This window comes from Macrobrachium rosenbergii, chromosome 51 (assembly GCF_040412425.1).
Source record: "Macrobrachium rosenbergii isolate ZJJX-2024 chromosome 51, ASM4041242v1, whole genome shotgun sequence".
Lineage (NCBI taxonomy): Eukaryota > Metazoa > Arthropoda > Malacostraca > Decapoda > Palaemonidae > Macrobrachium > Macrobrachium rosenbergii.
This window is the reverse complement of record NC_089791.1, coordinates 35,233,574-35,247,382: the sequence shown is the minus strand read 5'-3', so window position 1 is coordinate 35,247,382 and position 13,809 is coordinate 35,233,574. Positions and strand designations below refer to the sequence as shown.

Genomic DNA, 13,809 nt, shown 5'->3' with positions numbered 1-13,809 from the left:
TTCCTGAGCACAAGCGATGAGTTCTGTTAAGATCAGATACCCCGCGGGTTTTGGCATCTGTGAGATGTTCAGATTATCCGCATCATTAACTAATGTGAGGCCATGTAGTTGTTAAGAGAACATGGGTGTACTAGAGGAATATGGTTAAATGAACGAGTAAATCCTGCGACCCATCTTCAGATATGAAATCCACGGGTTACTGGCACCCCCAGGTTCTCTTAACACAACTTTACAATTGGTATATATTTTTACATTAGACGTATATATACGTGTATATATATGTATGTATATATATATATATATATATATATATATATATATATATATATATATATATATATTGATCTTCCCTTTACTCGTTTCAACCTTCATTTTTTTCAGTTACCATATCATAGCCTCGAGGTTCACCCATCCACACTCAGTCTTCGTAGGTTGATCTCCCAGTCATCTGTCGCATCAGAAGCTGCAGGCTTTAAAATATAGGTCAATGTAAGAGATATGATACCGAGCTACGCCCGAAGGTACCATAAAAGCCTTACGAAGTCAGATGAGAAAAGTTATGGGCTTAAACGACAGACCTGCGTTTGATGGCTTAACTATTGAGAGGCGTTTGTAGGATTCCTGATCTTTAAACAGACCATTCCTTGCATACTGTTGCCATACATTCAGTGATTGATAAATAACCGAAAATGAAATTCACTGAGAATAAGCAAGAAGTTACGGCAGAGTCACCTGTAATAAGTTAATAAGACGGACATATGTAAATGAAGATTTATGGAGAACTGTTCAAACTATTGTATCCTTGTGATAGTATTTCCACGCCTTCATGATGAAAGCATGAAGAGAAATAAAAAAGAGAAGAAAATAAGAAACTGACCTAAAGCATTATTTTTATGGCGCAGATATGATAATGAAAAAGCCTACTGAGAGAGAGAGAGAGAGAGAGAGAGAGAGAGAGAGAGAGAGAGAGAGCATAAAAAAGTTTGCAATGTGAAGTGATACTTAAATGATTGCACTGTAAGGGCCCCATAATATATCAAATTGAACCACTGTCTACAGATTATTGTTTTCAAGTGCTCTCTCTCTCTCTCTCTCTCTCTCTCTCTCTCAGTTGTCCACTCCAAATATTAATCCTGCAATGAATACATTGCTGATAATCGCACCTATATTTTACACGTCCTTAGATAAATCAAGATAATGCCGGAGAATTTCGGGCGCAGCAAAATAGCCCATCTCGCATGCATGGTTCTGAAGAGCAAGCCAATACACGTCACTTTCCTTGATCCGCACCCTCACACGCACAGCCTCACGGAAATCTAATATCCCGTTATTACCTGCATAAAATCTGCATGTAGTTGGTCGGCGACATTTATCGCAGGACTGCACACTGGCGAAAACATCAGATTACCCTTCGTGTCGCGCGGAACTCGCGTACGCCTGCTTTCCTTATCCACCCGGCGTTCACAATCTATTGGGATCTCTATATACTCTCGTAGGCGCGAAGAAAATATGAGGTAATTGTGTGTGAGAGAGAGAGAGAGAGAGAGAGAGATAAAATCTGTTTTCTTCCAAAGTGGGTATCAGTTGGCTGCTCAGCGGTTGTAAATGTTGATTGGTTACGTACGATTATTGAATAATTATATATATAAGTATATGTATTAATATGTCATACATATATTTATAATATATATAAATATATATATAGAAATATATAATATATATATATATATATATATATATATATATATATATATATATATATATATATATACATATATAATTCAGAATTCCAAATGTAAGGGAGTCCATAGAAACAATAAAATGTGAAAATAAGGAGGCTAGATTTCGAGACCAAGCTGTCCCCTCTCCTCAGGCAAATATTTTGCCTGAGGAGAGAAACAATTTGGTCTCTGAAATATAGCCTTTATCACATTTTTGTTCTGTGGGTGTTTATATATATATTTATATTTATATATATATATATATATATATATATATATATATATATATATATATATATAATATATATATATGTATATATATGTATATATATAATATATATATATATATATATATATATATATATATATATATATATATATATATATATATATATATATTCTTGTTTGATTAAAAGTCATATTTAATTAATACGTCCCTGATACACATTCCTTTAAATGTCTTCCACAGAATATTCAGAACGAAAAGCGCCCCCCTTTTGATAAAACAAAGATGTAAAAGAAAAAAAAGTACATATCGGAAAAACGGGACATTCACTTTGATGATTAAACCCCTAGAGATTGCATTCAAACGTTTCTCGTATGCACGGTACCTGTCTCCGTCGTCGTTAAAGTCAAGGCCTTAAAGTCACCAGCGAACTTCACCAGGCATCAGAATCTACTTCAGCCGTTGAAAGCACGAACCAAATTTCATCTGGGAGTTGGGAGTTGACAAGGCCAAACTTTTTCACGGCAAATTTCGCCATTCTTTTCACGTCCCTCGCATGTAGCTGCAGAAATGTCAAACTCTCGGAGCGTGGTGCCACCCGAGCATGCAGTGTGCTTTAGGCGTGATGTACTCCACGCGGGAGAAATGGCATTCACTCCTCCGACCCTAGAATTTCTCCCACGGCTTCCAAATATTGCCTTGGCACACTGCACAGTTTCAAAGTGGCACGGGTGAGCGGTGGGAGTTGAAGTGAGGAAAGTGTTTGGAAATACTGCATTCTCTTCTAGAAAAAAAAAAAAATTATGCGTTACTTTATTCAACATTTGATTGGTTTAGGATTTGCTCTTGCAGTTGACTTGGTTAAAAATATAGAATACGTGATCTGTATATCAAAATGACTTACATGCTTCCTCATCAAAGAAATAATGTGCTTTTGCGGTAATTACATTTTTGCTGTTACATACACATACATACAATACTCACACGCACATACTGTATGTACAGACACGTGTGAAGTGATGCACTTGTCTGAGATTAAAAGAAAAAACGTCATTGGCGGATTTACTACTATTCGAAATGAATAGTTTAGCGAACAGTGACAGGCTGTTCAAAGTGTGAAATTTATATCTCAAGGCAGTATTAAAAAGTTTGTAATGTCAATTGTTTCTTAAATAATTGTTCATGTTTTATTCATGTCAGAAGAACGTATCTGGTAAGAATGTTGCAGTAATAATGTTCCACAGTATTCAGTTATTAAAATACGCAAGAAAGGATCAGTCTCTCGGACACTAGTGGATGCGGGGGGTGGGGGTGTTTGCCACCTGGACACGTGGGCCCCCATATGAAAAATATTGACAAAATGATAATATTGAAGATTTAGATAATAATAACATAAATGAGAAATATAAAAATGGGAAAATAACAAACTTATAGAAATAATAAAATTTTGTGAAAAAAATAATAATAATAATAACAATAATCTTAATAATAATAATACTGATTCGGTATATATGTATATATATGTATATATATATATATATATATATATATATATATATATATATATATATTATATATATATATATATATATATATATATATATATATATATATATATATATACACACACACATAATATATATATATATATATATATATATATTATATATATATATATATATATATATTTGTGTGTGTATGTATAATATGAAAATTGGTCCCCCCAATGAAATTTTTCTAGATCCGCTAGTGCAGTCTCGGACTAAGAGTAGGTATACAGGTTCCGGCAAAAAGGCTTAGAGTGAATACTATACTCGATGGTTTTCACCTGTGGTACAGGATTCACTTTATGCTAAGTAATTCGTGACCAGAATTATTTTTGTGATTAGTTCGTCGGGTTTTTGCGTCGTAAATAATGCCTCGTCAATATTTGCAGAGTGAATATTTTAGATTTGAGTCCACCATAACTCCATTATGGAAATATTTTTCCTTGTTAGACGTATACTGTGTTTATTACTTTAAGCTAAAACATCTCCATTCCTTTGACAGTGAATTCTAAGAATAAAACCGAAACCTAGGATTGAAACAAAGTTTGCATAAACTTAAAAAGCCATTTTTTAAGGGCACAGAATGCCCAGAAATGAAAGAGGAAAATGCACCCACAGTCCTTCGTAGTTGGGTGAAGCCAGTACAGAACGGGAAATGTCTGTAACTGCTAGTTTCAGATAAAACACCAAGACGTAGCTACAGCAAAGCTTACACAGTGTTCTTGATTCCTGTTTCTGCAACTGAAAGAAAATCGGAAGGTGGTAGACATGAGGATTCAAATCCTATTTGAATCATGTTCATAATGTTACATCATTTCAGTAAATGTTTTGCTTTACTCATTTTTATTTTCCGTGAAAGAAAACTATTGTGCCGGCTTTGTCTGTCCGTCCGCACTTTATTCTGTCCGCCCTAGTATCTTAAAAACTACTCAGGCTAGAGGGCTGCAAATTAGTATGTTGACCATCCACCCTTCAATCATCAAACATACCAAATCTGAGCCCTCTAGCCTCAGTAGTTTTTATTTTATATAAGGTTAAAGTTAGCCACAATCGTGCTTCTGGCAACGATATAGGATATGCCACCACCGGGCCATGTTAAAGTTTCATGGGTCGCGACTCATACAGCCTTACACCGAGACCGCCGAAAAATAGATCTATTTTCGTTGTACAGAAAACTCGATTGCGCCGAACGAACTTCAGCGCATTTTTTACCTGTTTATCTTTGACAGCGATGGTCTGAAAATTTGCTAATTTAAAGACTATGAGGAAAATTCAATTAGAGTATGGAAAAATGCAACGCCCTTTACTTATAAGAAAAAAGGTGGAGAATAAAATGGAAGTGACCAAAGATATACTTTATTTCTCATATCATACAAAAAATAGTTTTGGCCCCTGAAATTAATTAGGTAGCATGAGAGCATATAATGATCATGAGAACCTCGACTCTTGATGGAAATCATTCCTTAAATTTAATCAGAGAAAGGAACACTCAAAAAAGAATAGTTAATCCTTAATCACAAAGATGATAATCAGCACACTCATTACGATAATTATAAATTACGGGAACAATTCAGCAAGTGGATATTGGGCGGGGGATGACGCAATCCAAGACCGACTGAATCACTTACGAAAGAAGAGAAGGAATTGCTGTGCGGGAAGACGTGACGTCACTCTGTCTACAACTCTGCTCTCACTCGACCTTATTAATTTGAAGGAATACAATTTCCTTTGTTTAGAATCTTTACAAAAACAATGTCATTAAACGACAACTCCTAGAGTATTCGGAGATGGAGTCCAATGACAAGACACATGGACAGTGAGGTGCTGCAATTTCACGACATAAATTTGCACGGCTTTTGTGATACACAATGCAAAATGAATTTTGCTGTCGATGAAAAGAATTTGTTGAATAGAGAGATATGTTCACTCTGTTATAAATTAAAAAAGGCGGCAGTAGCCTTCCCCTTTTCCTACCTATTCGACATATTCCTCATTTTATTTTACGTTTTTGATATCTTTCCCTTCACTACGTTTTGGATAAAATTTCCATTTTCCTTCTGTCCATATTCTCCAAGCGATATCTAGAGATATCGAGATTTCAAGAAACTCATGTCGTATCAGTGGGAAACTGAGATGTGTCATCTCTTCGTGGTTGCCAAGATAGAATATCAATTGAATACCCTTTTGGTCATAAAGGCTTCCTTCTCTCAGTTAACTTTCCTTCGGCGTTCATTGTTCGACTGTTCTTGGATCGCCTCATCACAAAAGTAAAATCAGTGAGAAATCTAACCGGTATCTCAACTCTACTAATGAAGTTTTTTAGTTTGAGAAATCGGAAATGCCGATGATAATAATAATGATAAACCACTATTACTGAAAACACAGAATTACTTCTGCTGTTACCATTTACAAGAAATGGAAGGCAATTTTCGCCGCCAAAACCTAAGCGAAATGACTGTAAAATAATTTTTTCATGAGTGAATTATATTAGAGCTAGTGCAAATTTATGTCAGTACCACAAATCCTAGTAGGCTTCAGATACATGTAAATTCTGTAAATTCTCCTTAACGATTACCACATTATAAAACATTTTTCATACATTATTTAACGGAAATGAAAGTGACGTAATATGCACCATTTAAAAATAAATGGGAGACATTCAACATCCAGGATTCTTATCACAACCATATTCCCTTAATGATATGACGGTAACAGTGTAATCCAATTGTCGACCCTGAAGAATTTACAATGCATCAGGTTATTTAAACTATTTCAGAAGTTTACGAATGGCTGACTGCAAAAGTGTCATTGTGGCTGTTATAGAACAAATAAATGAACTGTGTTTTGGCAAAACCCGCTTCTTTTCAACTAATGTAATGGGATTTCTTCTGCAAGTAATGACAAATCTTGTGTCGGGAACTGGATGCTATTAATAGAATAAAAAATGTCTTGTCCGAGAATACTTATAAGGTTTCCGATGTGCATCCCAAAATTCTAGAAGATGGCTTATTTTAACAACGAGTCAAGGACTGCATGGTCTCTGCAGCGTCCAAGAAACCATAATACAACCAAGGTTACATCGAGTGTCGAAACACATTCATGACACCTGAAAAACATACGGTTCTAATGACGATTCTGATTACCCCAAAAAGATTATCTAATATTAATTCGTTTGTAGCAGGAAATGTTGCTCGGTTGATTGTTCATCATTCGGTTTGTAATGAATTCTCTTCGGCGGTAAATTCACTTACTGCCAAATCGGAAGGTTGAAACTGAAAACTGCGCTTGACGGGCAACATCTGAACTGACCACTTGAAACAAGAGTAATTCATGCTTCAGTTTGAGATGAATACTTATACAAAAGACCGAAAAATGTATGTACACGTAAAAATGTTCTGAGTCTGAACCATTTGAGCAACAGAGGTGTGAATGTTGAGGAAATTCTCTTTCAGGAAATTAACAGGAATGTGACAATTTCTTTTTATTTTTCAGTGGTTGTGAGGATTTAATTTTGACGAACGGAAGAACTAAAGTCCAACTAAAGTCTCAATTAATGTCTGAATTTACATCTTTGAAAATGATATATTATTACTTTTGGAATTAATTTCAGAACTGAAGTGATGCTTGCATGGACGTGATTATCCGTTTTAATCCATCCGTTAAAGGATGAAAACAGGAAATGAGTTCAGTTTAATTAAATACAATTATTATATACTTCAGGCGACTTAACAAGGAAGTGTCAGTGAAACCGAAAAAAAAAAAAACAAATCCAGTGTCCACTGTATCTTTACAACGGCAAGTAGATGAGGAAGCATATTTTCTCTGTATTTTCCTAAAAAAAACAATGAAAACATCTGAGGAAATGATTATGGTCTTCATTTCCAGTATTCTTCGGGAATAATGGACGATCCTGAAAGTATGCTGTTATTATTTTTATCATCAAAAAATGGATGTTGCTGTAGAAAAGCAGCGTTACAGAAGATGGGCTATAGGATACTCTTAAGGTTAGGAAAACCCTCCACATCAATGTGTACAAGTTTTTTTGACGTCAGCGTCAAAAAGACGGTCGTGAAGCCTGCAAAGAGAAAGACACTAATGGCATAAGAAGGAAACGTGATGGCTGGTAATCTCGTAAATTAAAAAAAAAACATTTTTAACAATTCTTATTCCAATAAACATGATGGAAGCAAAGTACATGAGACACATTATAAAATCAGATGCCAAGTTACGTCTGTCTTCTGGTAAAATTACGATGGCAATACTCTGAGACGAACACACAGGAAGGGTGGCCTTTTAGAGTGTGTATCCTACTTTTACAATGGGTTGTCGTGTTTAAGCAGTGCAAGCCTCTCAGCATTCCAAGACCTATGGATCCAGGATGACTGCCAGTGCCTGATAGCAACAAATAACATGTGAATTTAGAATAACATCAAAATAATATAAAAATAAAATAAATACTCTTAATATATATATATGTATGTATGTATGCATAATATGAAAATTGGTGGCCCCCATGAAATTTTTCTGGGTCCGCTAGTGTTCAAGAAGGCATAAAAGCTGTACTGATTTAAAAAGATATCCTTCTAATGACAGTGACATTTAAAAAAAAAACAACAAACTCAAACGGACAGAGTAAATTGAACCGTCTCATTGAACGAATGAGAGTAATTCACTAATCACCTTTTTATCACGACATAAGGTCTTATGAATGAAAGGAAACTATTTTTTTTCGTTTATATAGTATGGATGGTTTATATATTTTAGGCCTCTTATAAAAACAACATAAATGAAAACCCTTAGCTTATGGGAAACATTCTTCCCATCATTAACAAATCCTTAGCCTTTGGGAAACATTGTTCCCGTCATCAGAAAATCCTTAGCTTTTGGGAAACAGTCTTCCCGTCATTAGAGGATCATAAGGGAAGGGTGCTAATAAAAAAGCTTAACATTCAATTAACATCGTTCTGCGTAACATTTAAAGCGTGTAATTTATTCTTAATAAATAAAACAAAAAAATATTTTTCTTCTGTTTGGAACACGATGCAACAGTCGTTAAGGTCTAATTGCAATTCAGAAAATAAAACCCCTGTTCACATGGAACAAACCGACAAGGGCCATTGGTTTTTGAAGTTCAAGCTTCCAAAGAATATGGGAACTTCCAATTTTTTTTGCAGGTGCATCTCTTTTTACTGTCACGTGACCTACATCCTCAAAATTTTCAAAAAATAAATTTGAGGTCACTGAAGTATTTTAACGTGAATACTCTCAAATTTCATCCAGCCGTTTTTCCTCTGTATATGCCACAAAAGTATGTTGGAAATGTAATAATAAGCTACAAAATCAGGTCACTAAATAATATTATTACGAGCGAAGCTACTTGGTAAGGTCGTGGCGCGTATGAAAGTTCCAAGCGCTAGTAATTAACAACTAGTGAACAGCTTTTTCAATGATTATCAATTCCAAAATCAAGGGCAGGTAAAAAATAAGTCACGGGAAAAAAAGTCAGAGGAAAAAATCACAATAATCTTTTCTAGTTAGTGACCCCCAAGGGTTTTAACCCGGCATGTATCCACCTTTGCGACGTGTTCACTACAAGTCCGTTGGGGATTTTTTTTTTTTTTTGTAACCCGGTATGTATACACCTTTGCGGCGTGTTTAGTACAAGCCCCTTGGGGATTTCCGTATAAACATAAACAAAAGACGGTAAATATCATTAAGATAATGACCCGCAGGAAATACTGTGAATTTTCCCCCTGTGATTTTATTACCAGCCACCATAAATTAATGTGACTTTTTTCCTAGCCAAATTGTGACTTTTTTCCTAGTCAAAATTGTGACTTTTTTCCAAACCAAAATTGTGACTTTTTTCCTAGCCAAAATTGTGACTTTTTCCTAGCCAAAATTGGTACTTTTCCCCTGTGACTTTTTTTCTAGCCAAAATTTTGACTTTTCCTGTGACTTCTTTCCTAAGCAAATTGACTTTTTCTAGCCAAAGTGTGACTTTCTAGCCAAAATTGTGACTTTCCTAGCCAAAATTGTACTTTCCCTGTGACTTTTATTCTAGCCAAAATTGGTACTTTTTCCCTGTGACTTTTATTCTAGCCAAAATTTTGACTTTTTTCCTAGCCAAAATTGTGACTTTTTTCTTATGACTTTTCCTAGCCAAAATTGTGACTCTTTTCCTGTGACTTTTTTCCTAACCAAAATTGTGACTTTTTTCCTAGCCAAAATTGTGACTTTTTTCCTGTGACTTTTTTCCTAGCCAAAATTGTTACTTTTTTCTTGTGACTTTTTTTTTCCTAACCAAAATTGTGACACTTTTCCCAGCCAAAATTGTGACTTTTTCCTAGCACAAATTGTGACTTTTTTTTCCTGTGACTTTATCACCGGCCACCGTTCCTTCCCCCTCATCCACCCCAGTATAAAGCCAGGTTTTGAACACTGTTCGACGAGGTACGAACATCTTACCGGTCTGTTTGAGCATTGTTATCGCACTCGTATCTCTTCTCCATGACGAATCGACTAGATCCGTCTCATCTAACCTACACAGACTCCTTTCTACTGAAGGAATCTGTTCACGAAGACCAGACACAGCAGGAGAAAGATGACGTTTCTTAGCGAAGATGAGGAGTAGGTGCCCTGGCCGCCGTGCTGAATGGCCGCTGGATGTTCTCCTGAAATCAAGTACGGGCCACTACAGAAATCTCATATTTTTTACCTAAATCGTTCAGTAACTCGAAGGTGTTTTTGAGTGAATGTTGAGATGAGATAGCTTTGTGACTCGTTCTTTTATTGGTGTCTTTTCTGTCATCGGAATGGAATGATTAAAGTTATAAAGAATCGCAGTTTTGAGGGTTTCTCATAAGTGGAATAACAACAAAAGTTATGTCAGTCTTCTACGCGACAAGACACGTATTGTATATAAAAATGTTCCGTATGGTTTACTGAACAGGGAAGGTTCTTGTATTGTCATTTTTCCCATATATCTTCACTCCTGAAGCATCGTCAAACCGAATTTTTGCTCAAGGGATATTGATAATTTTTTTCTTTAATGTTACCTGTTTGCTGAGTTAAGTTGTTCTTCCTTACCATTTAGGACGTGGAGAGTAATATTCGAGGGACTGACATTGGAAGGGTTGCACTCGTACCGACCCGAATCGGCTGGCTGCGCCTTTTGAATCAGGAGGGAGCTGGTGGTGATGTCCCCCTTCTCTATGATGACCGTTACCCCGCCTCTGGTCGAGTCGTAGCTTATGATCTGGAAGCATGACAGAAATGTTCTCTGATCAGTTACCTAAATCTAGCAAGTAAAAAATGCGCCGAAGTTTCTTTTCTTCTGTACGTCGTAAGTTCAGCCAGACCACTGAGCTGATTGTAGGGCTGGCCAGAAGGCGACTTATTTTATACTGGTTACCTAGCAACTGGGACCTACAGCACCGACATTAACGAAATGGATTTCTATCACCAAAAATAAAATCCTCTAATTCTTCTTTCGGAGTCGAACGCCAGCCAACAGCGATCGAGCTCTACCCACCCCAATGAAGACCTTGTCATCGTATAATGACCTATCTTTCGGTGGTCTCCGCTGTATGATCCGCGGCCCATGAAACTTTAACCACGACCCAGTGGTGGCCTGGCCTATATCGTTGCCAGACGCACGATTAAGGATAACTAACCTTAAATAAAATGAAAACTACTGAAGCTAGAGGGCTGTAATTTGGTACTTTCGATGATTGAAGGGTGTATGATCAATATACCAATTTGCAGCTCTCTAGCCTCAGTAGTTTTTAAGACGTGAGTGTGGACAGACAAAGTCGGAACAATGGTTTTCTTTTCAGAAACCTAAAAATGAAGCGTCACGGGGTAAAACATTAAAACGACTGTATGTTTGATTAATATCAATTTATTTGTCGTAGAGGATCTGTCTCTGAAGGCTTACAAATGATAATGATTTACCAGTAAGATTAAAATACTTGTCATCCACATTGGCTGCTCGTTCCTGTATTTTTAACTGGTTAATATAACCCCTAATTCGGACATTCGCGGTGTGCTTCTGACTAACTGACATGGAGCCAGCGTTTTTAACCAGAATGGGTAGCAGAGGCAAAATAAAAAAAAGATCTATTGCTCTCGTTCCAAACCAACACAAAGACCATTGAAATTTGAATATTTATGTCGGATACAGTATAAAGTTATATATATATATATATATATATATATATATATATATAACACACATATATGTGTACATATATATATATATATATATATATATATATATATATATATATATATATATATATATTAATATATATATATATACACACACACACACACATATATATATATATATATATATATATAATATATATATATATATATATATAATACTGTATATATATATATATATATAATCACACATGCAAATCTCTTATTTTTCGCCTGTGACAATGTGTGATAAGTGAATCACATACAAAAGTGATAATAATTATATTATATATATATATATATATATATATATATAATATATATATATATATATATGTGTGTGTGTGTGTGTGTGTATGTGTCCGTTGAGTGTGTGCGTAGGGGTGCACTACTTAAATGCTCATCCACCTTTAAACAAAAAAAAAGAGAGAGAGAGAGAGAGAGAGAGAGAGAGAACGAAAAGCGAGATTATAACGACCACAGTGCTGAATGACCAGAACTGACTGTTGTGAGCATTCACTCCAGTCCACGGTCTCCCTGCGTGTATCCGTCCAAACGCTTTCCATTAAGCTAATTGTCAAATGCAATGTTTACTCGGCTGTCTCTATACAAATCCATTAAGCTGATGGTCACAGAACAGCGGTCGTTCTAATTGCTCCAAGTCCGCTCACAACGGGGGCTTAGATTTCCACCCTTTAATCCCGCGCGCTGTTCACTAGTTCATTCAGTTACTGCTCTGTCTTCAGTGCTCGTCGGTTGGTTGCATTAGGTCAGGGCTGCTGCCGGTATGCGCTTGTTTGTTCCTTGCGCATTCGCAAAAGAAGATGATTCTGATCTGAGTGATGTTGTTAGACATACTCTGGTATGTATATATGTGTGTATATATATATTTTATATATATATATATATATATATATATATAATATATATATATATATAATATATATATATATATATATATATATATATATATATATATATATATATATATATATATATAATATATGCATATATATATATATATGTATATGCATATATATATATATATATATATTGTATATATAATATAATGTATATGATGTATGTATAGTTACATATATATACATATATATACATGTATAAATATATATATGCACACACACACATAAATCATACCGGCTTAGCATTTCCTAATGGGATAAGGATGTACTAAAGGAATGACTTCGACTCTCCATGATACTCTGCTTCGTATCCATTTTTGTGCGAAAGAATCCCATCCGAAAACTTCTCCATCTGACTTCGGAAAGGATAGAAAGATCATAAATTACATAATTACATATTCAAAAGTGTTGTCATAGTTGACCTCGAACGTAATACAGTTCACAATAAGATTAATTGCATGTATCAGAAATAGAATAGCGAATTAATTTGAAGATTTCCTCGTTACTCGCTTCACAAGACCTGTAATCAGCCGCAAAAGAAAATTCGTCCAAGTCAAAAACAGAGGCTAAAATGATTAGAAATTATTGAACCCACTTTTGCATAACACGGAATTTTAAGAGACAAACTCATGCAGGAAGCAAGTTATATGTATGCAGTTGTCACGCTGAAATAATGCTTTCACACGCAAGGATTCGTATCTCGCTGTTTCATTTATGCAGGGAAGTTCCGTGTTAATCACTGTTATCTTTGTAAAATATCATTGCATAATGTGTAATTACTGCAAAGCCGAGTTATAACTTTATATTTCACGAACCAGAATTTAGCAAAATGAAGTCACGATTTCAAACAGTAAAAATTATAATAACATAAATATATAGAAATGTATGTTTATTTAACATTTATATATTATAATATATATATAAATAAATATATATGTGTATGTATGTATGTATGTATTTATATATGTGTATTATGTATATATATATATATATATATATATATATATATATATAACCTTTTCCTCCCGATATTCAGTGGGGTTAATTTACTTCATTTATTTACTTCAAAAGCGACGTTTATATATATCTCTCTCTCTCTCTCTCTCTCTCTCTCTCTAGACGCACTACAAACGCGCTCGTACATGAAGTATCTTTAAATGCCAGTAACAATACGAATGTGAGGACAG

The 13,809-nt window shown here is 35.0% G+C and overlaps 2 protein-coding genes across 2 annotated transcripts in view; one reads left to right on the top strand and one right to left on the bottom strand.

Moving 5' to 3' along the window:
• Positions 1 to 13,809, top strand: part of LOC136833313 (uncharacterized) — a 531,995-nt gene that overhangs the window by 251,582 nt on the left and 266,604 nt on the right. The window lies entirely within an intron of this gene.
• Positions 4,838 to 13,809, bottom strand: part of LOC136833304 (limbic system-associated membrane protein-like) — a 36,903-nt gene continuing 27,931 nt past the window's right edge. Inside the window, exons 7-9 of the mRNA XM_067095252.1 lie at positions 10,584 to 10,752; positions 9,963 to 10,168; positions 4,838 to 7,569 (exon numbers count right to left, since the gene is read on the bottom strand). Of these exons, the coding sequence (XP_066951353.1) occupies positions 10,053 to 10,168; positions 10,584 to 10,752 (285 nt within the window). The 3' untranslated portion in view covers positions 4,838 to 7,569; positions 9,963 to 10,052. The remainder of the gene's footprint in view (positions 7,570 to 9,962; positions 10,169 to 10,583; positions 10,753 to 13,809) is intronic.